This window comes from Bubalus bubalis, chromosome 4 (assembly GCF_019923935.1).
Source record: "Bubalus bubalis isolate 160015118507 breed Murrah chromosome 4, NDDB_SH_1, whole genome shotgun sequence".
Classification (NCBI taxonomy): Eukaryota; Metazoa; Chordata; class Mammalia; order Artiodactyla; family Bovidae; genus Bubalus; species Bubalus bubalis.
In genome coordinates, this window is record NC_059160.1 from 57353206 (window position 1) to 57379192 (window position 25987).

Here is a 25987-nt window from a genome sequence, read left to right on the forward strand (position 1 = left end):
AGGCGCTCCGCGCTCCTTAGAAGGGAGGGCCCAGGCGGCGGCGCGCTCGACGTGGCGCGCGCGGCCCCGCCCCGCCCCTTGGCGTCCTGACGTCCAGAACGCGCCTGGGAGCCACGGTATCCTCAGGCTTGCATTCCTAAAGCAGCGGTTTGGCGACCTAGGGATGCCCCCTACCCCACCTGACTTCCCTGGTGGCTCAGACGGTAAAGCGTCTGCCTACAATGCGGGAGACCCAGGTTCGATCCGTGGGTCGGGAAAATCACTTGGAGAAGGAAATGGCAACCCACTCTAGTAGTCTTGCCTGGAAAATCCCATGGACAGAGAAGCGTGGTAGGCTACAGTCCATGGGGTTACAAAGAGTGGGACACGACTGAGCCACGTCATTTTTCACCTTCCACCTGAAGGGACTCGATAGCGGGTGGCTGGGAGACGCTGTGGAGCAGCGAGTTGATGGCCGGGAGGGAGGGAAAGGGGGCTGGCTTCTGGGCGGTGCCAAGTCTAGAAGGGGGCGCGGTTAGCGCCGAGCCTTCTCGCAGAGGCTGAGGCGGCCACGTCCCGCTACCCAAGGTTGTAGAGGCGTCCCTCTATTTTTCCTGGGGACCTCCAGACATGTCCGAGGTGAAAAGCCGGAAGAAGTCGGGGACGAAGGGAGCCCCGGCGGAGCCTGAGAAGCGGAGCGAGGGCGGGAAGAGTCCCGAGGCTCGGGGTGGTGGAGGCAGGGGCTGGGCCGACCCCCGGACCGGCGTGAGCCTGCTGTCGCTGGGGACATGCCTGGGCCTGGCCTGGTAAGTGGTCTGAGGCCGCTGGGCCGTGTCTGGGCTCCCGCCTCTGCCCCAGCCCCGCACTGCTCGGCATCCTGCTGACCTCCAGCTCCCAAACTTGCCGCTTCTGTTTCTCTGCATCAACCCCAAAGAAAGGACGGCCCAGCTTTTATTTTCCCTTTCGCTCATTTCTTGTACTGCCTGCGTGCCTGATCGCCCAACTGGAATTGAGGCTAATATTTGGGAATGAGGCAGCCATTAAGGGGCTTCCCTGGTGGTTCAGATGCTAAAGAATCTGCCAGTAGTGCAGGAGACCTGGGTTGGGAAGATCCCCTGGAGAAAGGAATGGCAACCTACTCCAGTATTCTTGCCTGGAGAATCCCGTGGACAGAGGAACCTGGTGGGCTACAGTCCGTGGGGTCCCAAAGAGTCGGGCACAACTGAGCGACTAACACTTTCACTCACTTTGACCATTAAGAAACGTACATTCGGCCAAACTTCATTAAGCGCATTCTTCACGACTGAAGAGTTCCCGTTTTTATAACACGTTACTTCCTGTCCACTGTGCATTTGGGACAAATTTGCCCCACCCCATCAATGCCTTGTGGCACAGTTGACAACTTGAAAAAAAAATTCATTATGATCTTAAAGAACCAACGTTCTTGATAACAAATTTTGGAGGAGTGCTCATATTTGAATCAATGTGCATGCGTTCAAAGTCTATTCCTGTTACAGATTGAATTTTAGTATTGGAAAACTACAAAAGTATAGAAATTGTGTTCACCTAAAAGTACATATATATAGTTTTTAAACCAAGCAAATAGCGATATATTGATGTCATAGGAAAAATGAATATTAAGAAATAACCTTACAACCAACTTATTTTCCTCAACCATATCCTTTAGGATTAACCTCTTTCACTTTAATAACGCGACTGATGCTTTAGAGTTTCCCTCCATTTTCCACCGATTTTTGAAGTATTTAGAAGATAGTTATTCGTGTTCAAGAGTAATTGGATTCTAGAAGCGACCCCAGATGTCCTTTTCGTCTAGATTATTTTTGATGCTAGTAAATTTTGAAGTATACTAATCACTCATCCTGAGTCGAAGTCAGTAAAATGTTACTAATACAATAAAGTGAAATGTTGATTATTAAATATTCTCTTCAAAGAGATAAATTGTTACCTTACTAATATATTTGTTTATAGAATATTTTGATCTTAAATGTACAGAATTTACTATTTTAAATAAACTGGTTTTATGTCTTAAAATGCATGAGTTTCTTTGGGTAAATCAAAAACTGTGCTGGCAAAGTTACTCAGAACTAGAACTTAGTAGGCTAAAATATATAGGTTGCTTCTTTCTGGAACCTAAAACAACTGGTTTTAGTTACTGAATTCATTAATTCTTATTAACTATCCAGAGATTCATATTCATATGAGATAAATTACTTCAGAAAATGTTCAGCTTTTCAATAATTTAGTTACTATCCTGGGAAGGCACACTAATAGGAATCTATAAAGGAAAAAGCTATTGAAAAGCAGACACTTCAGCTCAGGAATTTACTGTTAGTGCCTACAATAAAGAAACAAGTTATATTCCAGTAGGAAGATTTTATTTGAACTGTGTCTGCAACATAATAAAACAATGCTCAAAGATTATTTCTAAAATGGGCAAATTCAATGATTGTTATTGCTCTGGTGAAATCTTTTGCCACAAGAGTTAAAGTATAAATTCAGTCACTATAGCAAATAGCTATTCGTGATAAATTTGGGAATAACAAATTATTAAGACATTAGGAAAAATTTTCTAAAAATATTTAGAATCTGAAAATACTAAAAAGCACACTGGAATTATAACTAAGCCACTGATATTTTTAGCACTAGGATTAGCACCTAAAGATCGTTCTATTGAAAATGCTTACTGTACTGACAGTGTCCTAGTTATTTAAATACAAAATTGAATATGTGTGCCTCAATACAGCTTAGGAGTGAGTCTAAGTTAGGGCAGAGATTTGAACCCTTGTATTGTCCGAGGAGGATTTCAAGGCATCACTATGTCAGTATCTTCAAACCTTTAGTCTTTGGATCCTTGTTTGGAAAAGAAGCAGAGACAATGCATAATAAAATGGTGGTACTTAAACATTTCTCAATTAAATACAGTGCTGATGTCAGCTTAACAATAAGATGGAGATAAGAGTTGCTCAGGACTGTAGGGCCTGAATGTTGGGTTTGCATACCTCATTTATAAATTATTTAAGGAAATTTTCCAGATAAGAGTATTGAAGACTTTATGCTTTCAAAAGGTTTTTAAAGGTTATGAAGTTACTAAACAAGACACAAAGTCTTAAAAGCTTATCTTATTACACAGAAATTTAGTTAACTAGAAGTTCCATTGTAAAATTTTAGGTTTCTTCTGGAAATTTAAACAGATTCTCTAATTGCTTTTATAAAAGTTTGCCATAGCATTTGTGATAATTATGTATCAAAAGTCAAAAGCTCTTTCAACAATCGGATAATTCAGGATTTTTTTTTCCTCTATCAACTAATACAACTTTATAAATCATTTATACAGCAAAATCTTGGCTAACTCCATTTTTCAGCTTTTGTTGTCATTAGTAGAGTTTAAAAGACAGAGGTATCCTTTAATTGTCTTGATTTTTTTTTAATGGAATATGGTCATTGTTTTCCTGAACTTTCAATATTATGTTAAAATGAAGTGGTGGTATGAAACATGGCTAAATGGGTACTGACCGTAGTAGTGGCCCTGGAACTCCCTTGCTTGCAGAGGGTTCATGATAATAGCTTCTTGTGGGTTGCCTCTTTCTTATTACTAATTGAAACACAGCCAGAGAAAATCCTGTATATGTATATATATCCTCAATCAGCTGTCTGCCAACACAAGGAAATGCATGGTTTATTCCTAAGGGCCCTGAATCTATATGAGACCTCTGTAAACTGCAGTAGATTATGAAGGAGTCAGAAAGATTCTTTTTGTTAAGGCCTATACTAGGGTACGAGAAGGAAATGGCAACCCACTCCAGTATTCTTGCCTGGAGAATCCCATGGACGGGGGAGCTTGGTGGGCTACAGTCCACGGGTCGCAAAGAGTCGTACACGACTGAGCGACTTCACTTTCACTTTCACACTAAGGTAACCAGTTCATCTAGGGCCTTTTCCTCTATATCCATACCTTTAAAATCCTTAACCAAAAAAAAAGATAAAAATAAAATAAAATCCTTAACTATGATAGTGAAAAGAGGCTGCAAAACATAGGGTAAGAGAGTGCTTACTTTTAGTGGATCTCATCCATTCATTCCATCCTTTGTTGGCTGTAAACCCAAGGCTGCTTCAAACAGACCTGGAGCTTCTAATGATATCAAGTGTAAGTAGAAGAGAGCCCTGATCTATTTTACCACTCTCGGCTTGTCTGAAGATGGGAAACGCAGGTGCAGAAAGCAATTCAAAAGAAAAAGTCAAGGTACTTAAAGAGAATAGTTGATGTTTTATGTTCCAGGAACTGTAAGAACTTTATAAATATAAACCTATTTAATCTCTACAACACCCTAATCCCCACTTTACAGATGAGGAAACTAGCAAAGGTAAGTTAAATAACTTGCCCGGGGTGGTTGTACAGCTAGCAAATAGCAGAGCCGAAGTTGCTCAGCTTCACATTCAACCAGTATGATGTGCTGTCCACCTTTAGTATTAATCCACAAACAGGCCAAGATTCTAGAAATAGAAATCCTTAGCCCAGAATTGTGTATAATCATTTTCTTTCTTCTCCTAGCCCTTAGCAGACCCTGTTGTCTTACCTAAGGGAAGGAAGATGGGAGTAAGGAGGTTTTAAACTGCTCCTGTTTGAAAATCCCTAAAACAAAACAAAGCACCTTGGGCACTAATCCGGATGCCAGTTTCAAAAATTACTGTTTCAGAATTGAAAGCACCTTCTCTCAGTGTATATTTTTGGCTTCTAGAAAATCATCCTCTTCCTTAATGTTAAATGAGTTAATATTTATAAAGCTCTTAGAATAGTGTTTGGCACTTCTAAGTGAAAAATAAACCGGGAATTCCCTGGTGGTCCAGTGGTTAGGGCTTTGCGCTTCCACTGTAGGGGGCTCAGGTTCATCCCTGGTTGGGGAACTAAGATCCCTCATGCCATGGGATGTGGCCAAAAAAGAAATGTATTTTAACTCAGCATCAGACAGACCACTGTTGATTATTTTCATTACACACTAAATAAACTTTATGCCTTTTTTTTCTTATATGCATTATTCATATGTAGAAATGGTGAATTTTTTTCCATTTTGGTGAGAAGCTAACTATGGGGGAAAAAACGGCAAATTATCATCAGAAATGATCATTCATATGATAAAGTTTTCTTCACGTTTTTGCTTAATATTTGAGATTTTGAGACGTGCAGAGATAACATTAAAAAGATTAAATAAAATGAGAAGTCCTGTAATGAATTTTAATGGATCAACCTTCACAAAAAGTTCCCTCTATAATGATTTTATTCTAAATGAACATATTGATCTATAGAACAAATCCATGAGTTAACACTATGGAGTAATGGATGATAAAACCAATTCCTGAAATTAGGCTTTTCTTTAGAGTGGTCTTTGTTCTTCCCCTCTGTCTACTGGTCTCTTAAAAGCCAACAATGAAATAGCCAATCAGAAAAGAGCTTTGAAATTAGGATAATAGTGTTTTCTAACAACTAAAAGTTTTGTTTAAAAGTTCATATTAACACACAGGAGAAGTCAGTCTGTACTAATTATGCAACCTGGGCTTGCTTACTTAAATCACTTATCTCAGGATAAATATTTGCCGTTATCGAAAGAAATTTATTTCATCCAACATTGTTAACACTTGTTTAAAAACACAAAAAATCCATTTTAGTTTTGTACAGTTTTAAGTAACAGCCTAATGATGACTATGAGTTTGACTCACAAAACTCAGAAGTCTTTCACCTCTCCATTGAGTTTCAGAATCTTTAAATGTTTGTCTTTCACTCTGTCTTCCACTGTTTTTACAATAGTGTCAATTAGTCATTCTCAACTTGGCTGGGAGGTTTGAAAATTTATAATGTCTAAGTCACATCCCAAATCAACTAAGTCTGAATTTCTGTGGTAGGACCTAGACATTACACATTTTTAAAGCTGCCAGGTGACTCCAATATGCACTGAAGCTTTTGAACCACCAACCCACATACTCTGATTAAGTCACTCCTCCAGTTCCTACTGGGCTTCACTTGTGGCTCACCTGGTAAAGAATCTATGTGCAGTGTGGGACACCTGGGTTTGATCCCTGGGTTGGGAAGATTCCCTGGAGAAAGGAACAGCTACTCACTCCAGTATTCTGGCCTGGGTCACAAGGAATTGGTCATGACTGAGCGACTGTCACTTCACTTCCGGTTCCTATGGTTTTGCTCCACTGCTTTTTTATTTTGCCACACCACAGGGTTTGCCGCTTTTGAGATCTTACTTCCCCAACCAGGGATTGAACCCGGGGTCTCAGCAGTAGAGCGCTGAGTCCTAACTACTGGACCACTAGGGAATTCCCTGTGCCACTGCTTTTTGATGACTCAGTTCAGTTCAGATTTATGTCCAACTCTGTGACCCCATGGACTGTAGTTTGCCAGGTTTCCCCATCCATCCCCAACTCCTGGAGCTTGCTCAGACTCATGTCCATCGAGTTGGTGATTTGATAACAATAAATACACAAAGAATTTTAGCCGCTGCTTTTTCTGGGCCCAAAGAATTGAGTCTAAATAGCTTAACCAAAATGGTGCTAGATCCAAAACATTCCTTTTGTGTCTGGTCATTTCAAGTCCTTACAAACAAAAGATTATTTATTGTTTTTAAGATTGGGATAATTTTTTGTGTGCTTCTACCCTTTACCAGATGGAGAATACATTCCAATTTTAGATTGGCATCTAAAGAACATTTGCAGCTCATAATTTAGAGTATAATCAACTGCACATATTATATACCTTGAAAAGCCTATGTGTTCTATTGTCACATGGACAATGATTCCTGTTTTCAGTTTTGACACCTGATATATTTTGACTTCTAATAATCATCACCTCTCTCTTCCACTCCACTGCTTTTTTTCTCTTCTCCTATAGTTTTATTTTAAAATGCTTTTTTAACTTAGATAACTTTTGCTTCTCCTACATCTCAGTGTAAAACACTTATTTTCTAGATATTACTCAAATATCACCTCAAAAAAATAGTAGAGATTACATATCTCACTCTAAATAATTCATTATTTCTTTCTTCCAAATGTTTCTTGCGGGTAATTTCTATTACAGATGTTACCCCATCTCACTTACTGAGCTGTAAACTTGAGGAAGGGCAGTGTTTCACTCTTTTTTACATGTACGATTAAACCCAACTACACATCAAGCTCTCCCAATGTTTGCTGAAGTAAACTCATGTTTGTTGAAATAAACTACCTATACCAGAATTTATGTTGTCCTTACCAGAAGTGGGCAAAAATATTGCTTTAACATTCAGACTTTAGTGGGTATGAATTAGAAAATAATGACTTTTTTTTCACCTTTTCTAGGTTTGTATTTCAGCAGTCAGAAAAGTTTGCAAAGGTGGAAAACCAATACCAGTTACTGAAGATGGAAACCAGTGAATTCCAAGGGCTTCAAAGTAAAATCAGTTTAATTTCAGAAAAGGTAATTATTAATTGACATATTTGGAGAGATTTTACCATTTTTATTCCCCATTGCCACCCTTCTACCCTATTCATAAATTCTTTCTTCCTGCCTTTTAGACCATTAGTACTTTAACCGTTGCTGTTTTCCTGCTTCTTCACATTCTCCCTTCAGTCTAAGCTAACTTTAGATTACATTTTGAAAGGACAAGACTTTTCTTAATATATAACAACTGTTATTGTTTAAAAGGACCAATCTTCTTATATTGATGTGACCTCAACTTTCTATTTAAATATCAAGTGTCTAGGGCGCTGAAAATATAATTGATTTTTAGGTATAAACTTAGAATAGGAGTAGCTCTTGTTGGGCAAAGATCCACTGGTTTTTGTTTTATTTCTACTTGGTAAGTATATACATATTCATATGCATATAAGAATGACTAACCTAAAACAAGGGGCTTCCCCAGTGGCTCAGCTGGTAAAGAGTCTGCCTGCAATTCAGGAGATACGGGTTCTATCTCTGGGTCAGGAAGTTTCCATGGAGTAGGAAATGGCAATCCGCTCCAGTATTCTTGCCTGGGAGATGCCATGGACAGAGGAGCCTGGCAGGCTACAGTTCATGAGGTCACAAAAGAGTCGGACACAACTTAGTGACTAACAACAACAAACCTAAAATAAATATTGATTATAGCCAAATGAAAATTATAATCCAAATCTATGTTGTAGTTCTTCAAGCTGTAAATGCAAATGCATTATTACTGTGATTTTTAGAAATGTGAGACAGATAAAAAAATTTTTTACTACCTAGTTGTCTCAAAAGAGGGGCAGGTGCAACCAGTGAGGCATCAGGTGGGCCTTGTCTGGCCACCAGGGACCAAGCTGTCATTGGGAAATATGGCTTGCTTTTCTCATTTATTCATTCACTAAACCTTTACTCCTGTCATAAGGTAGAAAAGGACTTGTGTTTGGCACCAGGGTAAGCAAGGATGTTGCAAAAATAGAAATTAAATAGATGGCCTAAGTTCCTGCCGCCTGATGCACAGAAGGAGCCTAAAATCCCCCAGCAGAAAAGAATCATGGATGAAAATTATCCTTCACACATGCCAGTGAATTGCATGGAGCATGAGTTTAGGGGCCTCTGGAAAGGTGTTGCAAGAGTTTGTATTTTGACCTAGAGCTCAAGATGAAATATGATTATAGTTATGTGCTGCTGCTGCTGCTGCTAAGTCACTTCAGTCGTGTCCGACTCTGTGCGACCCCATAGACGGTAGCCCGCCAGGCTCCCCCATCCCTGGGATTCTCCAGGCAAGAACACTGGAGTGGATTGCCATAGCCTTCTCCAATGCATTAAAGTGAAAAGTGAAAGTGAAGTCACTCAGTTGTGTCCGACTCTTAGCAACCCCAAGGACTGCAGCCCACCGGGCTCCTCTGTCCATGGGATTTCCCAGGCAAGAGTACTGGAGTGGGGTGCCAATGCCTTCTCCAAAATAGTTATCTAGGGCCCTCTAATCAGAGCAAACATGATAGAAAAATTCCAGGAAATAGAAACTTCATGTACTTAAATGCTACTGAAGAAAGATTTCCTTTTTTTTCAGCCATGTCACACAGCATGCAGGATCTTCATTTACTGACCAAGGATTGAACACTTGCTCCCTGCAGTGGAAGCTCAGAGTCTTAACTGCCTGAGAAGTCCCAAAGATTTCCTTTTTAAATGAAAAAATTTGGCAGCAATTAAAAAGATTTTTCAAGCAACAAGAATATATTTTACAGAACAGGGAAATAGAGCCATTACTTTGTAATAACTTCAAGCGGAGTATAATCTATAAAAATATTGAATCGCTATGTTGTACACGTGAAACTAATATAAAATTGTAAATCAATTATACTTCAATTAAAAGTAAATAAATAAATGCTTTTGAAACAGATATTTAAAATATCACCCTAGGATTCAAGAAATATTCCATCTTCACATAGCTCTTTCTCTCCCAATCTGCCCTAGGAGTAATTTAACAATAGCTGCCTCTTTACAAAGCAGGCCCTTAAAGGCCAGCTTAATACAGTAGGAGGGAAAACAGCTAGACATGGGCTCTCACAAAACTGTGTGACCTGGGAAAAATCACTTTAACTTCTCTTGCCCTCTATTTCATCACTTGTTAAATGAGAGTAACAAAACTTTTATTAAAATCAAATGAGATACAATATACAGGCAAACTCTTTGAAAACTTTCAAGCAGTAATAAATTTAAGAATTTAACTTTTTTTAAAAATGAAAAACTATTAAAATATATTCACAGCCCATAAATGCTAACTATTGTGGTGTTCCAGGACTTCCCCGGTGGCTCAGCGGTAAGGAATCTGCCTGTGATACAGGAAATGTAGCAACCCACTCCAGTATTCTTGCCAGGAAAATCTCATGGACACAGGAGCCTGGTGGGCTACAGTTCATAGGGTTGTAAAGAGTCAGACATGACTGGTGTGAGCACCAGTCACTCATTAATTGCAGATTAAATCTTGAGACCTTTATTATCCTGAAAAGTTGATCTTGTCTTTGGGGTCTCCTGGGTTATACTGCCTCTAGGTTATAGTGAAACTCTGGTGAACAGCCTAAACAGGAAGTTATCTTGCATGTGTACAAAGTCGCTTCAGTCGTGTCCAACTCTTTGTGACCTTATTGACTATAGCCCGCCAGGTTCCCCTGTCCATGGGATTCTCCAGGCAAGAAGACTGGAGTGGGTTGCCCTGTCCTCCTCTGTGTGAACTTCCCGACACATGGATTGAAACAGTGTCTCTTATGTCTCCTGCATTGGCAGGCAGGGTTCTTTACCACTAACTCTACCTGGGAAGCCCAAACAAGAAATTACCTTGGATGAAGATAAGCTTGTCTCTTCAAAGTGCTGCTAAGAAGATAACTAAACATAATACTGTTACCAATGTACAAGTATTTCTCAGAACTGCTTTTTAAAGGAACTTGCATTATGTCTACATGTGTACATTAAAAATAATTTTTAGACAAGGTTTCAGAATGACACTGTTCATGCATTGTTTGGGAACAATCAAACAGTCACCTAGAACTATCACCTGGAACTGCTTCAGGTCCTGACTGGGGTAGACCCAGGTTTCCTGGACGTTTTTCCTCCTAAACATCAAGAAACATGTTCTTTAGACCCTGAGACATGAGCACTACAAAAAGGCATAAGACATGGTCTCTTCCTCTAAGGAATTTAGAAACTTTCATAGCTTCACCTGTTTAATTTATCAGCCTATTAGAGTCAGATTTGAGAGTCTAAACCTCTTCATTTCCTCCAGACTTCTGATTTCTCCTCTAAGCATGCCTTCTCCCCGTGCTAATTCTGACATGACACAAATAATCATCTACTGTGATTTTTATAGTTGTTGTTAATTCGTTTGTCTCCTTCACTGCTCCTTAGAGCAAATGCTGTCTTTTTTCTCTGTATCCTTAGTTCCTAATAGTGAAACAAAGTACACTCAGTACATCTTATTACGGATCCAGAATACATGACATAGAAGATCCAAAACGCTATCTCCCCTATCAAAAATTGTGAAGTCAAGGACTGTACTTTATCTATATTTTTATACTCAGTGTCTAACTCAAGTCTGGTATAGAGTGAACACTCAAGAATTCTTGAGTTATATGTGCTAAGTGCCAAATAAATGGTAAATATGTAATACAATAGGTGCTACAGGAGTTCAGGCTCTCAGAGTGAGGGCCATGAAGGAAAGCTGAACTGAGGAGCTGAGGCCTGGCCTGAGTCTTGAACAAAGCAAAGAACTTAGCTAGGCAAAGTGGAAGGAAAATAGCATATATAGGGTTTATATAATTTGGCAGTTTCTCCTAGGAGTATGAGGAAGTAGTAAGGTTTTTTTAATGTTGTACCATGATGTACATCCAGAGAAGACAATGGCACCCCACTCCAGTACTCTTGCCTGGAAAATGCCATGGACGGAGGAGCCTGGTGGGCTGTAGTCCATGGGGTCACTAAGAGTCGGACACAACTGAGCCACTTGACTTTCACTTTTCACTTTCATGCATTGGAGAAGGCAATGGCAACCCACTCCAGTGTTCTTGTCTGGAGAATCCCAGGGACCAGAGAGCCTGGTGGGCTGCCGTCTGTGGGGTTGCACAGAGTCAGACACGACTGAGTGACTTAGCAGCAGCAGCATGATGTACATTTGGAGAAGAAAATGGCAACCCACTTCAGTATTCTTGTTTGGAGAATTCCATGGACAAAAGAGCCTGGCATGCTACAGTCCATGGGGTCACAAAGAGTCAGACACGACTAAGCAACTAACACACACACACACACATGATGTACACAGCAGTTTTTAACATCTTAAATCTGGCTGTAGTATGTAGGATGATTTAGAGGAAGTAACTAGAAGCAGGTATTAGATATTATTTCTATAATATTGTCCTTGGTCACTGAAGTTCAGTTTGGACACCCTATGTAATTGCTTCCATTACTCTTTCCCTGTTAAGCACGTGTAAACTTCACTTTCTCTCCAATTAAACTAAACTGCACATGGGCAGAACTGTGTCTTGTACAGTGCTGCGACTTTAACATCATGCTGCAGATATTTGCTGAACTAAAGATTATTTCCAGGCCTTCCTGTAGTCTCTAAGGCTGTTATCCGTGTGAGGGTAGACTAAGAAAGAGGTCCTCAACCTGGTCCTTCTATATTCTGGACATATTAGGAGATGCCAGGACCTTACCATAATTTATAGATATTTAGATATTTATACTTTTAGATATTTGCTGTTTACCATAATTTTTAGATACTTAGAACACTTTACCATTTGACATGAGTTGTCTCTGTAAACTGATCTTTTAATTCACTTTTTGCCTTTGTGATAGCTATAAGATCTGATTCTGGTACCTTTTCTGCAAAAACTCAGTCAACAAATTTCTTTTCAGGCAGGAAGTCTTCCAGAGTGATACAACTTAGGAAAGTTAACAAATTTTATAACTAAATCAGTTTCTAAAAAGCCAAGTAACTCTTAAAATGACAATTAAGTTGATTTACATTGGAATTAAAAAAGAAGGAAATGTGATATATTTCAGGCTTCTTTAACATTATTTGGAATATTTGAAAGTGCACAAATAATCAATATTGAGGATTAGAAGTTCCAATGTTTATAGTTTGCCCTCCATATCCATAGGTTCCACATCCAAGTGTTCAATCGTGTATCAAAAAATACTTGAAAAGAAAACATCCAGAAAGTTTAAGAAAACAAAATATGAATTTGCCATTCACTGGCAACTCTTGACACATCATTTGCATTGTGTTAGGAATTATAAGTAGAGATGATTTAGTTTATAATATGCAAACACTGTGCCATTTTACAGTGTTTTATATGAGGGATTTGAGCATCCATGGATTTCAGTATCCACAGGGAAACCAATCCCACACAGGTGCATACCAAGGGATGAGAAACAGCTGTATTTTTATACCATAGCCCTAATCTATTAAATGTGTTTTAAATGTTTTTTTAAAAAACTATTAAGTAATAGTTATTTTTGTCTTCATGATTCTGATGTACTTGGATATTTTAGACATCTTCAGAACTTGAACTTGGCACATTGTTGCTAAAGTGTGTTTCCCTAATATAAATAAGTTATTAAGTAGCCTTGGGAATTGTTTTGTGTTACAAATGCAGCTTGCCTCTACTGAAAGTATCCTGCAGGAAGCTACATCCTCCATGTCTTTGGTGACCCAGTTTGAGCAGGAAGTAGCCACCCTCCAAAGAATCATGCATGACATTCAAACCAGTGAAGAGATGCTCACCCAAAAGATGAAAAGCCTTAATGAGAAATTCCAGAATGTTACAGATTTCTGGAAGAGAAGCCTACAAGAAATGAATGTTAATACAGACATTTTCAAATCAGAATCAAAACATATACATTCTCAAGTCACTGTCCAAATTAACTCAGCTGAACAGGAAATAAAATTGCTCACTGAAAGGCTAAAAGATTTGGAAGATAGCACAGTAAGAAATATTAGAACTATACAGAGACAAGAAGAAGAGGATCTTCTGCGAGTAGAGGAGCAGCTTGGCTCTGACACAAAAGCAGTGGAGAAGTTAGAGGAGGAGCAGCATGCTCTCTTTGCCAGAGATGAAGACCTGACTAACAAACTCTCCAGCTACGAACCCAAAGTTGAAGAATGCAAGACACATTTGCCGACAATTGAAAGTGCTGTTCGCTCTGTTCTGAGAGTCTCTCAGGATCTGATCGGGACAGAAAAGAAAATGGAAGACCTGACCCTTCAGATGTTTAACATGGAAGATGATATGCTGAAAGCAGTATCTGAAATCATGGAGATGCAGAAGACCCTTGAAGGAATTCAGTATGACAATAGCATCTTAAAGATGCAGAATGACCTGGATGTTCTCAAAGGAAAAGTTCACGATTTTATAGTATATTCAAGCACAAGAGAAAAGGGGACTCCAGAAGAATATAATCTAGAAAATAAAGAAATCGATAGTGATTTCTAAATGCACTGCATTTATTCTGATGAACCACACTATTATGCACAGGCTAATTAGCTCCAGGCTTTTATTTCCATATGCCTCACTTTATCCTAAATTATTAGAGAATAAGTGAGATACCACAAAAATGGATTATCCAAATAATCAAACCTTATCTTTTTAAGCAATAAAACTTTTCATTTTAACCATTTTAAATAGATATTTTAAAAATGTTTCTCTGCTTTTTTGAAGTATATACTTAATATTTTTAAACGTTTTTCTGATAATTGTGTGTCTGCTCAATCTCTCAGATGTGTCCAAATCTTTGTGGCCCCATGGACCGTAGCCCAACAGGCTCCTCTTTCCATGGAATTTTCCAGGCAAGAATGCCGGAGCAGGTTGCCATTTCCTATTCCAGGGAATCTTCCTGACCCAGAGATGGAACCTGAGTCTCTTGTGTTTCCTTTGTTGGAAGGCAGATTCTTTACCACTAGCACCATTTGGGAATCCCCTTTCTAATAGTTAACGGACATTATTATGAATTTCATCTGTTATATTGGACCCAAATATATTAATGTTCCTAGGAGCTATTGAGAGGTGTTCATCTCCTTACTCAATGACCTCAGTTTGCTATTTTTCAAATCTTAATGTCTCTTCCTTATACCTTTTCTGTCACCTGAAAAAGTGTTGCATTGACCTGATCTTACCATCAGGTTGATCAGTAATGTGTTTGCCTCCTCCAGTTCTTCATTTCTGTTGCAGTTTACTGCAGGCTAAGAATCCAGACAATTTTGTCCAAAATAAAACATGCCTGGGGTGCTTTGCAATGAATTGATTATGCACTTTTTGGAAACTGAGGAGCCTGGGAAACATTTTTACTTTTTGTTAAGGTTTTAAACTGTTACAGATAATTGTAAGAACTTTTTTAAAAAAGAGTAAACATGTTCTTTTTAAAGAATATCCCTTTGAATTAAGTGTGGATCCTTTGAAGCATGGACTTTGGGAACATTTTTGTATACCTTTATTTTTTTTAAGGTTCTAACTGTGTTACAGACTCTTGAGTTTGCTCAGTACATGATCATTAGATAAATTACTTATAATAAAAATATACCAATAAACCTGTGGCATATTTTAAAGAGGAAAAAGCAGCATAGTGAGAAATAATGTGATAATTATGGTAATTAAAAGTATGTCATTATTTTAGAGTCCCCAAACCAATCACCCAACCAAATTTGTTTCACGCAGTGATTTTATTTTTTTATTTTATATTCAAATTAATCTTTATTGGAGTATAGTTGCTTTATAATGTTGTGTCAGTTTCTACTGTACAGCATACACAAAATTTTAATTTACACAAAATTATATAATAGAGTCACAAGGAATAAAACATGGACTATTGAGGTGAAATTAAGGGGAGGCCTAGACAGATTTTTGCAATAATGATAATCAGAAATGTACAGGTTTGGGGGGGCACATAAGACTTTTATTGGTAAACTGATGTATCAAGACCTATGGCTGATTCATGTTGAGGTTTGACAGAAAACCTTTACAAAATTCTGTAAAGCAATTATCCTTCAAGAAAGAAAGAAACTGAAAAAAAAAAGTGTCCAAGGTTGGAGTTGAAAATTGAGTTAATTTTCAAAAATTGCACACGGAAGTAAAGTTCTTACTTGTTTCTTCTTGCCAATAACCAACTATAGTCCCAGTTTTGTAATGCAATTTCAGTGGAATTAAACACAAAGAACTTGAAAGCAGTCAGCTACAAAAGATAGGTATGGTCAGGTGGTTTTATTATGTAAATTTGTACATTTTTGGAAAAGTTCCAAATGAATGCTACATTGGAATTAGGAAGATTTATAGTAGACAGCCAGAAAAGTAAGCCTGAAAGAGTGCTACTATTAAGGAGCATAGCATTAATTTCTGGAATCTTAACATTAAATTTCTTGACTTCTGAATGTCTAAATTCTTATCTGTGTGCACTGGCAAATTGTATTTGTTTTATTTTCACATTCATAAAACAGATTGTAAAGTTAGCCAAAACTGTTTCATTTCAGCCTCCATCCTGCCAGGACGGATATGATATCTTGCACTCTTCAGTTTTATATATTTATCTATTTTTTGGCGTGTCACCAGATTTGATACATCTTTATTATTAACTAGAATGTGTCATAGTGATGGTTACAGAAAATAAAATGGAAATAAGGTGGTCACTGAGCTCTATAGTGACAGTTACAAGGAATATGAAAGCTACACTTCTGCAAGTATTTCTTGAGAAAATATTGTGCGCATGTATGTACACATGTATATATTCCTTTATTCAGGTGTTTTCCTATTAAAAAGTGTAATTATAGAGATTTAAATGTACCTAATTTGTCTTCCTGTGTTTCTTAAATTCATTTATTTAACACAGATACTTGAAATTTCAGAAAGTTCCCTAATGTATCAAATATTAAGCTACATTATTAGTCTTTCCTTTAAGGAAGATTACCATGTTCTGAGACACATTTTTGTATCTTTGTAATTAATAATAAATTTTATATCAGTTTCTTCTAGAATACTGTGTCATTTTTTTCATTAGCACATATAAATCACTTACAAAACAAGCACCTAATTTTTTTAAAAGTTTAAAAGTGAATTTGGGGGGACTCTTTACCCCCCTCAGTGTCTATGCTGAGAGCTTTGTAATTCTCTTTAATAAATCCTGCTGCTGCTGCTGCTGCTGCTAAGTTGCTTCAGTCGTGTCCAACTCTGTGCGACCCCACAGACAGAAGCCCACCAGGCTCCCCCGTCCCTGGGATTCTCCAGGCAAGAACACTGGAGTGGGTTGCCATTTCCTTCTCCAATGCATGAAAGTGAAAAGTGAAAGTGAAGTTGCTCAGGCGTGTCCGACTCTTAGCGACCCCATGGACTGCAGCCCACCAGGCTCCTCCGTCCATGGGATTTTCCAGGCAAGAGTACTGGAGTGGGGTGCCATTGCCTTCTCTGTAATAAATCCTATTTGTTTGCAAAAAAAAAAGTGTATTTGTAGTAATAGTTCCTTAAATTTTGCGTTAAGATGAGAAGCTATTGACTAAAGGTGAATTTTTATATTTTACAATGAAAAATGTTGATTTATTAGCCTGTACGGTTTGATAGAAAACTAAATTTGTAAGATACAAAGTTAACGTTTTTGGTTTTTTTTGGGGGGGGCGGGGGAGGGTGGCAGGCTCTACTGTGTGACTTTTGGGAAAGCTTGGTTCCCTGACCAGGGATTGAACCAGTGCCCTTGGCAGTGAAAGTGCAGAGTCCTAACCACTGGACCACCAGGGAATTCCCAATAGCATTATTTTAATTTTAATCTAATTGTAGGTCTTTGTATGACTATAATCTTGAGCAAAGATTATTATGATGTCATTATAAACTAATGATGCTCCAGATTCACCAAACACATTTGGTGTGCTCTGCAAATTCACCCAACATCTGTTTCAGTTCAGCTATGAACTATTAATTTCACACAAGTCAAAATGCTCCATCCCAGCTTTACAGAGCAGAGGAAGACAGAACCAGCCTTCTGGAGCCTATTTTGTGTCCCACTGCTAGGAGGCCCACGGTCCATCATCATCCTAACAGCTCTGCATATTGAGTACCTACCCTGTCCCTGTCCCTGTCCCTGGGCGAGGCACTTTGCATGTGTTATTGCAAATTCTCACCACAGCTTTGACAGCTATGAGACCCCTTTTACAAATGAGGAGACAGATCAAGATTCCAAATATTACAGTCTTACTGCTGAGTCTGTCCAACTCCAGAGGCCGCTCACCTCCCATTGTACCTGCTGCTGTTCAACAAAGGAGGAAAAAAAAGAAATCGGCTATCAGTAGCACTATCTTGAGAATTCAAAAAGCTGTAATTCAGCCAAATGTGTCCACTACTGGCTGCTGCTGCTGCTGCTGCTAAGTCGCTTCAGTCGTATCCGACTCTGTGCGACCCCATAGACGGCTTCCTACCAGGCTCCTCTGTCCGTGGGATTCTCCAGGCAAGAACACTGGAGTGGGTTGCCATTTCCTTCTCCAATGCATGAAAGTGAAAAGTCAAAGTGAAGTCGCTCAGTCATGTCCGACTCTTAGCAACCCCATGGACTGCAGCCTACCAGGCTCCTCTGTCCGTGGGATTTTCCAGGCAAGAGTATGTTGCCATTAAACTAGATATAAGTCCCTCAAAAGTTTTAAATGTGACCTAAAATTATGTGGGCCTTGGGTGTAAGAAGGAATCAATAGATGTTTAGGAAGACTGAGAAAGCAGTGGAAGAGAAAACAACTTTAGACTGGAATCTTTTAATCTAGGCTTTGCCACTAACTCTGTGTGTTTTGGGGGCACTCTGGGGGCTCAGTTTTTTAATTTGTAAAATGGGGGAATTGTACCAAATAATTTCTAAAATCTCTTCTGGCTTTACAGTGTACAGTGTCAGTCACTCAGTCATGTCCAACTTTTATGAACCCATGGACCATAACCTGGAGAAGGCAATGGCACCCCACTCCAGTACTCTTGCCTGGAGAATCCCATGGACGGATAAGCCTGGTAGGCTGCAGTCCATGGGGTTGCTAAGAGTCGGACATGACTGAGCGACTTCACTTTGACTTTTCACTTTCATTCATTGGAGAGGGAAATGGCAACCCACTCCAGTATTCTTGCCTGGAGAATCCCAGGGACGGGGGAGCCTGGTGGGCTGCCGTCTATGGGGTCGCACAGAGTCAGACACAACTGAAGCGACTTAGCAGCAGCAGCAGCAGGACCATAACCCATCAGGCTCCTCTATCCATGGGATCCTCCAGGCAAGAATACTGGAGTAGGTCACCATTTCCTTCTCCAGGGCATCTTCTCAACCCAGGGGTCAAACCTGGGTTTCCCTGCATTGCAGGCAGATTCTTTACTGTCTGAGCCAGCTGGGAAGCCCCTTCTGGCTTTAAGTGGTTTTAAATTCTAGAGATCAATAAAATTTCCAGGTCTCTTAGTATGGTTCAAAAATCCTTTAGCAAAGTTTTTGGAAGGCTGATTGGATCCAAAAATCATTCCCTTGACTCATGTTGCTTTGGCTTGAAGAGTAAGACAATGTTTAACATTACAGGGCAGCATGTAGCTGCTGCTTCTTGTTCAGTTGCTAAGTCGTGTCCAATTCTTAGCAAGTCAATGGACTGTAGCAGGCCAGGCTTCTCTGTCCTCCACTATCTCCTAGAGATGTCCATAGAGTCAGTGATGCTATCTAACCATCTGCTCTTCCTGCCCTCAATCTTTCCCAGCATCAGGGTCTTATCCATTGAGTTGGTTCTTCTTATCAGGCAGCCAAAGTTTTGGAGCTTCAGCTTCAGTCACAGTCCTTCCAGTTAATATTCAGTGTTGATTTCCTTTAGGATTGACTGATTTGATTTCCTTGCAGTCCAAGGGACTCTCAACAGTCTTCTCCAGCACCACAATTTGAAAGCATCTAGCTTAGTACCTTGTTTATGTGATAAGACTAGGAATATTAGTAAATATTTAAATTACTGGGTGAATCTTTTGAGCTGCTGATAGACTCCAACTCTTCTGTTCATCTTAGGCAAATAGCTTAAACAAGCCGTTATGTAATAATAAACGTAATTCAGTGAAGTAATTTCTAGGCTATTCCTATACTGTATTGAGTTTCTATTTTAGTGAAGACCAATAGAAGTTCATAATATACTGTTTTTATAAGCTGACAAGTGAAACAAAGAAGCTTACCAGCAGTTTCTTAATGATCTAATACTTCTAAGAATAAAGTTAACCCTTTCTGAGATGTCTTCATTGTTTAATACTGTTAAGTTATATCTACTCTACCAGAATAGATACATTAATAAATGAAACCTAGAATGAAATAGATGAAAGTAAGCCTTCTCCTTTCACCTTCTATTCGTTACCGTCATACCCACTATAACATTTTCACAATCTAACTTCTTTACCAAGATTAAAAAAAAAAAACAACAACACCTTTGGGCCACCTTCCCCACCACTAATCAACACTGCATAAAACTATTGAGAAAAATCTTAAAATATATTTTGGAAGCAAATATATATGATGGGGCAAGAAGGGGGTATTGAGGCTTTGAATTAACTTTTTTACTGCCCCATTTCAGCTTGTCATTTTTTTGCAACCATATGACTGCTCCTTTTTTAAGCCTCCATAAAAATAATAGTCCAAGCATACTAAATATTTATTTGCATTAAGTAGAACTAAATTAATGTAACCAAAATAACTCTAGCAGATTACCTGAGTGAACCAGGCAAATGCAATTTAAGAAAGACAATTCATAAAAAACATATAGAAGAAATACAATTATTTTGGAAAAAACTTGCCGACTTTAAACTGTATTTTTTTTTTAATTTAAGAATGTTTTTTTAATTTTATTTTATTTAACTTTACAATATTGTATTGGTTTTGCCATATATCAAAATGAATCTGCCACAAGTATACATGTGTTCCCCATCCTGAACCCTCCTCCCTCCTCCCTCCCCATACCATCCCTCTGGGTCGTCCCAGTGCACCAGCCCCAAGCATCCAGTATCGTGCATCGAACCTGGACTGGCGACTCGTTTCATACATGATATTATACATATTTCAATGTCATTCTCCCAAATCATCCCACCTTCTCCCTCTCCCACAGAGTCCAAAAGACCGTTCTATACATCAGTGTCTCTTTTGCTGTCTCGTATACAGGGTTATTGTTACCATCTTTCTAAATTCCATATATATAAACTGCATATTTTTAAAAAAAATTTTCAGTCTGCATATTTGGTTTTTATTCCTTATTTTTTCTGAATTTTAAATAATCTATTTACATTATTTTTCTTTCCCAAAATAAGTGACAAACTTCCTGAAAGCAGAAACTGTTGATCAAACTAGTACATATCAGCACAGTAAATGTTGCTGAATGAAGCTGGTTTTGATTTTTAGTAGGAAACTATAGACAATTTCCACTTTAAAACAATGCTTTCCTAGGAAACAAGCTGAAAGTTAAATGTGCTAAAGTTGAACAACTGACTCTTAATGTTATAAATGGAATTCCTTTTTTCAATGTAATCACAATGTATATCTGTTTGGACACAGGCTTTGACAATATATTTTACATTTGTTAATTTTTTTTTCTTCATAGTTTAGCACAGCACACAGGCATAAGTGAATCTTCTGATTGAAACTTAATTGAAGCCTGACATGTGTTTTATTTTTTAATTAAATAAATTTGACATATAACATTGTGTAAATTTAAAGTGCACAGCATGATACTTTAATACGTTTATATTTTCAGTCACCAGAAGGGAGGATATCCTGCCGTTTATGACAACATGGATGGATTTTGAGCATGTGTGTTTTAATTTTTAATTTTGTATTGTTCATGATACTTACCCATCTTATCACCATAATCAGCACTTTAATTTGCCCCCTTTCCTCTTAACTTTATTAACTAAATAGCACAATGCAACAAAACTTCAAATATTCAAAATACAATAACTCAGCTTCCCCAAAACCACTATATAACACATATACACAACAACAACAACAAAAATAACAACTTCAAGTTTTTCCAGGCAGTTGTATGGCTCAAAATGGTCATCAGCTAAATGTGTCCAAGTTAAACCAAAACAGTTTAGAGACATCAATTTTCAATGGAAGGTGGGGAAGGAGGATGGCATTGAAAAACCAAAAAGGTGAGAATGACTTGTATTTGGAATCATGGAATTTTAGAACCTTGGAGATAATTGTTTGTGTATTGTTTTGTTTTTACACATCCATCATCTCTATTATTTAACTACTGAACTGAGTTGAAGCCACAGCTGAAGCTGTGCTCATCTTTATGTCCCTCAGACTTCACATGCCTAACAACATACTAGGAACTTAGAGATCACTGCTGCTGCTGCTGCTAAGTTGCTTCAGTAGTGTCTGGCTCTGTGCAACCCCATAGGCAGCAGCCTACCAGGCTCCTCCATCCCTGGGATTCTCCAGGCAAGAACACTGGAGTGGGTTGCCATTTCCTTCTCCAGTGCATGAAAGTGAAAAGTGAAAGTGAAGTCGCTCAGTCATGTCCAACTCTTAGCAACCCCATGGACTGCAGCCTACCAGGTTCCTCCGTCCATGGGATTTTCCAGGCAAGAGTACTGGAGTGGGTCGCCATTGCCTTCTCCAGAGATCACTAATTAAATGGAATTAGTTCAATACTCCAAAAAAGTTTTCATGAAAGTAAGTCGACAATAAAGTCCCTTCATTCTGGCACTTGTTATACCTACAAACAAACGTGTTTCAGAGGTCATGTTGTCTTGATCCCCCCAATTTATTTTTAATTAATTTCTACTGAAGTATAGTATAGTTGTGATAGTTTCAACTGTACAGAAAAATGCATCAGCCACTTTCCTCCCCTTTGGACTTCCTTTCCATACAGATCACCACAGTGTAGAAAGTACAGTTCCTTTAGCTGCACAGTATGTTCTCATTAGTTACCTATTTTATACATAGTGTCAGCAGTGTTCAGTTCAGTTCAGTTCAGTTCAGTCACTCAGTCGTGTCCGACTCTTTGCAACCCCATGAATCACAGCACGCCAGGCCTCCCTGTCCATCACCAATTCCTGTGTTATCAAGTCGGTGATGCCATCCAGCCATCTCATCCTCTGTCATCCCCTTCTCCTCCTGCCCCCAATCCCTCCCAGCATCAGGGTCTTTTCCAATGAGTCAACTCTTCGCAGTGTATGACCTCTCAAATTTACTACAGCTCATCTGCAGGAGGGGCTTCCCTGAAGGCTCAGACAGTAAAGAATCTGCCTGCAAGGCAGGAGACCAGATCTTCTGGGTCGGGAAGATCCCCCGGAGAAGGGAATGGATACCCACTCCAGTATTCTTGCCTGGAGAATTCCATGGACAGAGGAGCATGGCCACCTATAGTCCATGAGGTCACAGTCAGACACGAATGAACGACTAACACACACACACACACACACACACACACGTACCTACGTACAGGTGGCTTCCTCCTCCCTTCTCCAGCAACTGAAAAAACGTCATTGTCCCTCATTGAGCTCATTTTGTCTCTATACTAAGGACTGAAGGTGCAAAAAGAACTGGAAAATGCCATTTGTAGTAACGTGAAATTTCTTTAATGTTTTCCTTCCTATTCATTACCAATACACAATGCATCTTTTACCAAACGCTTTCCAGAAGAGTAGTAACTTTATAGTTTAAAAATGACACCTAAAATTTAAGTTGTATCTTAAACATTAAGTTTTTAATCAATTTAATTATTCTGGTACTATATTTTCTTACAGTGTCAGAAGTCTGAAGCTATCATAGAACAATTGAAGGCTTTTCAAATAATTACTCATCTAAAGCATCTACAGGAGGAAATTTATGAAGTGAAAACCTGGTCCAGCAGGATAAGCGAAAAGCAGGATATACTGAACAACAATCTGACAACTGTTTCTCAAGATGTTGCAAAAGTAGACCAAAGTACAACTTCCATGGCAAAAGATGTCGGTCTCAAGATTACAACGATAAAAACAGACATACGACGTATGTCAGGTTTAGTAACTGATGTAACATCATTGACAGATTCTGTACAAGAACTGGAAAATAAAATAGAAAAAGTAGAAAAAAATACAGTCAAAAACATAGGTGACCTTCTTTCAAGTAGCATTGACCGAACAGCAATGCTCCGAAAGACAGCGTCTGAAAATTCACAAAGAATTAATTCTGTTAAGAAGATACTTTCTGAGCTACAGGGTGATTTCAACAAGCACACAGATAGGCTTTTAAGCTTAGAAAGTGACAGAGTGAAAGTCCTGAAGACAGTGACTTTTGCAAATGATCTAAAACCAAAGGTGTATAATCTAAAGAAGGATTTTTCCCGCTTGGAACCATTGGTAAATGATTTAACACTACGCATTGGGAGACTGGTTACTGACTTACAACAGAGAGAGAAAGAAATTGCTTTCTTAAAAGAGAAAATATCTAATTTAACAACAGTCCGAGCTGAGATTAAAGATATGAAAGATGAGATAAAACACATTTCAGATATGGATTAGATTGAAATTATTTAGATTAGACTGAAATAACTCTTTTTAGTAGGACCTCTGTCATGTTATAAAAAGACTGACAGCCGGAAATAATGAAATTTTGGAGTAAATATTATTTTATAGTAGGTTCTATTTTGTACAGTAAAAATAAAAATTTGTGGACTAAGCACTTGATTTCCCAAAATAAATGTGCTAAAACATGTTTAGAACTTTATACAAAACGTGTTTGCAACTTTATATAGCAAGGACCTTATGCATCCCCCTTATATACACACTCATGCATTTACATGCATGCATGCATGCATACTAAGTTGCTTCAGTCCTGTCCGAGTCTTTGCGACCCTATGGACTATAGCCCTCCAGGCTCCTCTGTCCGTGGGATTTTCCAGGCAAGAATACTGGAGTAGGTTGCCATGCCCTCCTCCAGGGGATCTTCCTGACCCAGGGATCAAACCCAAGTGTCTTATATCTCCTGCATTTGTAGGCGGGTTCTTTACCTCTAGCACCATCTGGGAAGCCCATGTATGTGTACACACACACACAAATGTACACACACTCATGGTCTGCCAGTCTAGCACTGGGAAATCAAGATGAGGCAGGATCTGAATGTCCACTTGCTCTCACTGACTGCCAAGGAGCATGGTATGTGAAGTGGGGTCTTACCTGGAGAACTGTCCATCAGGATCAGGGCTGTAACATGCATTATCCATTTAGTCAGCAAAACCATCAATAGAAAAGTCACAACCACCAGGGAGCTACAGGAAAAGAATCATGTAAGCCCTCCTGGGTCTTCGTGGCTTTAGGACCTAGGGAAAGGGCACCTAAAATGAGGTAGGGAAGTGGCAACTAGAGTAGGGTTTGGGAGGTGGGGGCAGCGTACATTTCAGAGGGCTTGCCAAGTCTCATACAGAAGCTGCCCCAAAGCAGCAGAACTCATGTGTGGTGTTGATGTGACCAGAAGTGGCCAAAGCAAAGAAGGTAGTTCTAACATTTAAAATAGCATTACAGGTGACTTCTCTGGTGGTCCAGTGGTTAAGACCTCACCTTACAATGCAGGGAGTGAGGGTTCAATCCCTGGTCCGGGAGCTAAGATCCCACATGCTTCCTGGCCGAAAAACCAAAACATGAAACAGAAGCAATATTGTAACAGATTCAATGGACTTTAAAAATGGTCCATGTTAAAAAATAATTAAAACAGCATTACATTAGCATGAGAAAACCCAATCTCATCTATAGGGGTGGAAAATAAATCAGCGGTTGCCTGGGAAATATAGCTTTTTGGAAAAGCAAATTGAGGGGTGAAGGATATTTATTACAATATCTTGATTGCAATGATGGTTTCATAGGTATATACTTGTGTCAAACTCATCAAATTGTACTCTTTAATAAATATGTGCAGTTTATTGTATATCAGTTATTCCTCCAAGAAGTTGTGAAAAAAAAAAAAGGTACAATACAGGGAATTTCCTGGTCCAATAGTTAGGACCCCATACTCTCACTTCTAAGGGCTGGATTCAATTCCTGGTCAGGAAACTAAGATTCCACAAGCCCAATGGCACAGCCAAAGAAAAAAAGTACGATGTAATAATCTTAAAAACAAAAATCACCCACAAACATTAGCTTCAGTTTCAAATGCCTAGCATGAACAGTATCTACATGTATACAACTAATTACTTCAAAAAGATGTTTATGGATTTTTTTCCTTCCAGTTTTACTGACATATATTCAACATATAGTACTGTATGTTGAAGGTGTACAGCATAATGATTTGACTTACGTCATGAAGTGATTGCCACTTTTTAGTGACCCTAATTACCTCATGTAAACATAAAATTAAAGAAATAGAAAAATACATGTTTTTCCTTGTGCTGAGTACTCAGATTTACTCTTTAACTTTCATATATAACATACACCAGTTAATTGTATTTATCATGTACCTTATATCCCTAATATAAGTGTGTACCATTTGAATACCTCAATCCAATCCCCTCTTCCTACCCCCCACCACCACCCCCCATTACCAACAAAT

General features: G+C 38.8%; 1 protein-coding gene and 1 non-coding gene across 4 annotated transcripts; one reads left to right on the forward strand and one right to left on the reverse strand.

The window, feature by feature from the left end:
- The first annotated feature begins 63 nt into the window (after positions 1 to 63).
- Positions 64 to 24172, forward strand: LOC102391716 (IKBKB interacting protein). Of its 3 annotated transcripts, none has more exons than XM_006071115.3 (4): positions 64 to 203; positions 568 to 785; positions 7333 to 7450; positions 13105 to 16469. In XM_006071115.3, the coding sequence occupies exons 2-4, from the start codon at positions 610 to 612 to the stop codon at positions 13939 to 13941; spliced, it is 1131 nt and encodes a 376-aa protein (XP_006071177.1). In that variant the 5' UTR covers positions 64 to 203; positions 568 to 609; the 3' UTR covers positions 13942 to 16469. The 3 variants fall into 3 exon arrangements, with proteins under 3 accessions (XP_006071177.1, XP_006071178.2, XP_025140831.2); XM_006071116.3 differs by lacking the exon at positions 13105 to 16469 and adding an exon at positions 23212 to 24172 and having other exon boundaries at positions 96 to 236; XM_025285046.2 differs by having other exon boundaries at positions 96 to 236.
- On the reverse strand, positions 17151 to 17223 carry TRNAE-UUC. The gene has a single exon. It is a non-coding gene; the product is annotated as a tRNA-Glu (tRNA).
- Positions 24173 to 25987: the final 1815 nt, after the last annotated feature.

Excerpts from the sequence above, each read along its gene's own strand:
- LOC102391716 (XM_025285046.2), top strand. Across the intron at positions 786-7,332 it reads ACATGCCTGGGCCTGGCCTG|GTTTGTATTTCAGCAGTCAG; the intron begins GTAAGTGGTCTG and ends CACCTTTTCTAG. Across the intron at positions 7,451-13,104 it reads TCAGTTTAATTTCAGAAAAG|CTTGCCTCTACTGAAAGTAT; the intron begins GTAATTATTAAT and ends TTACAAATGCAG.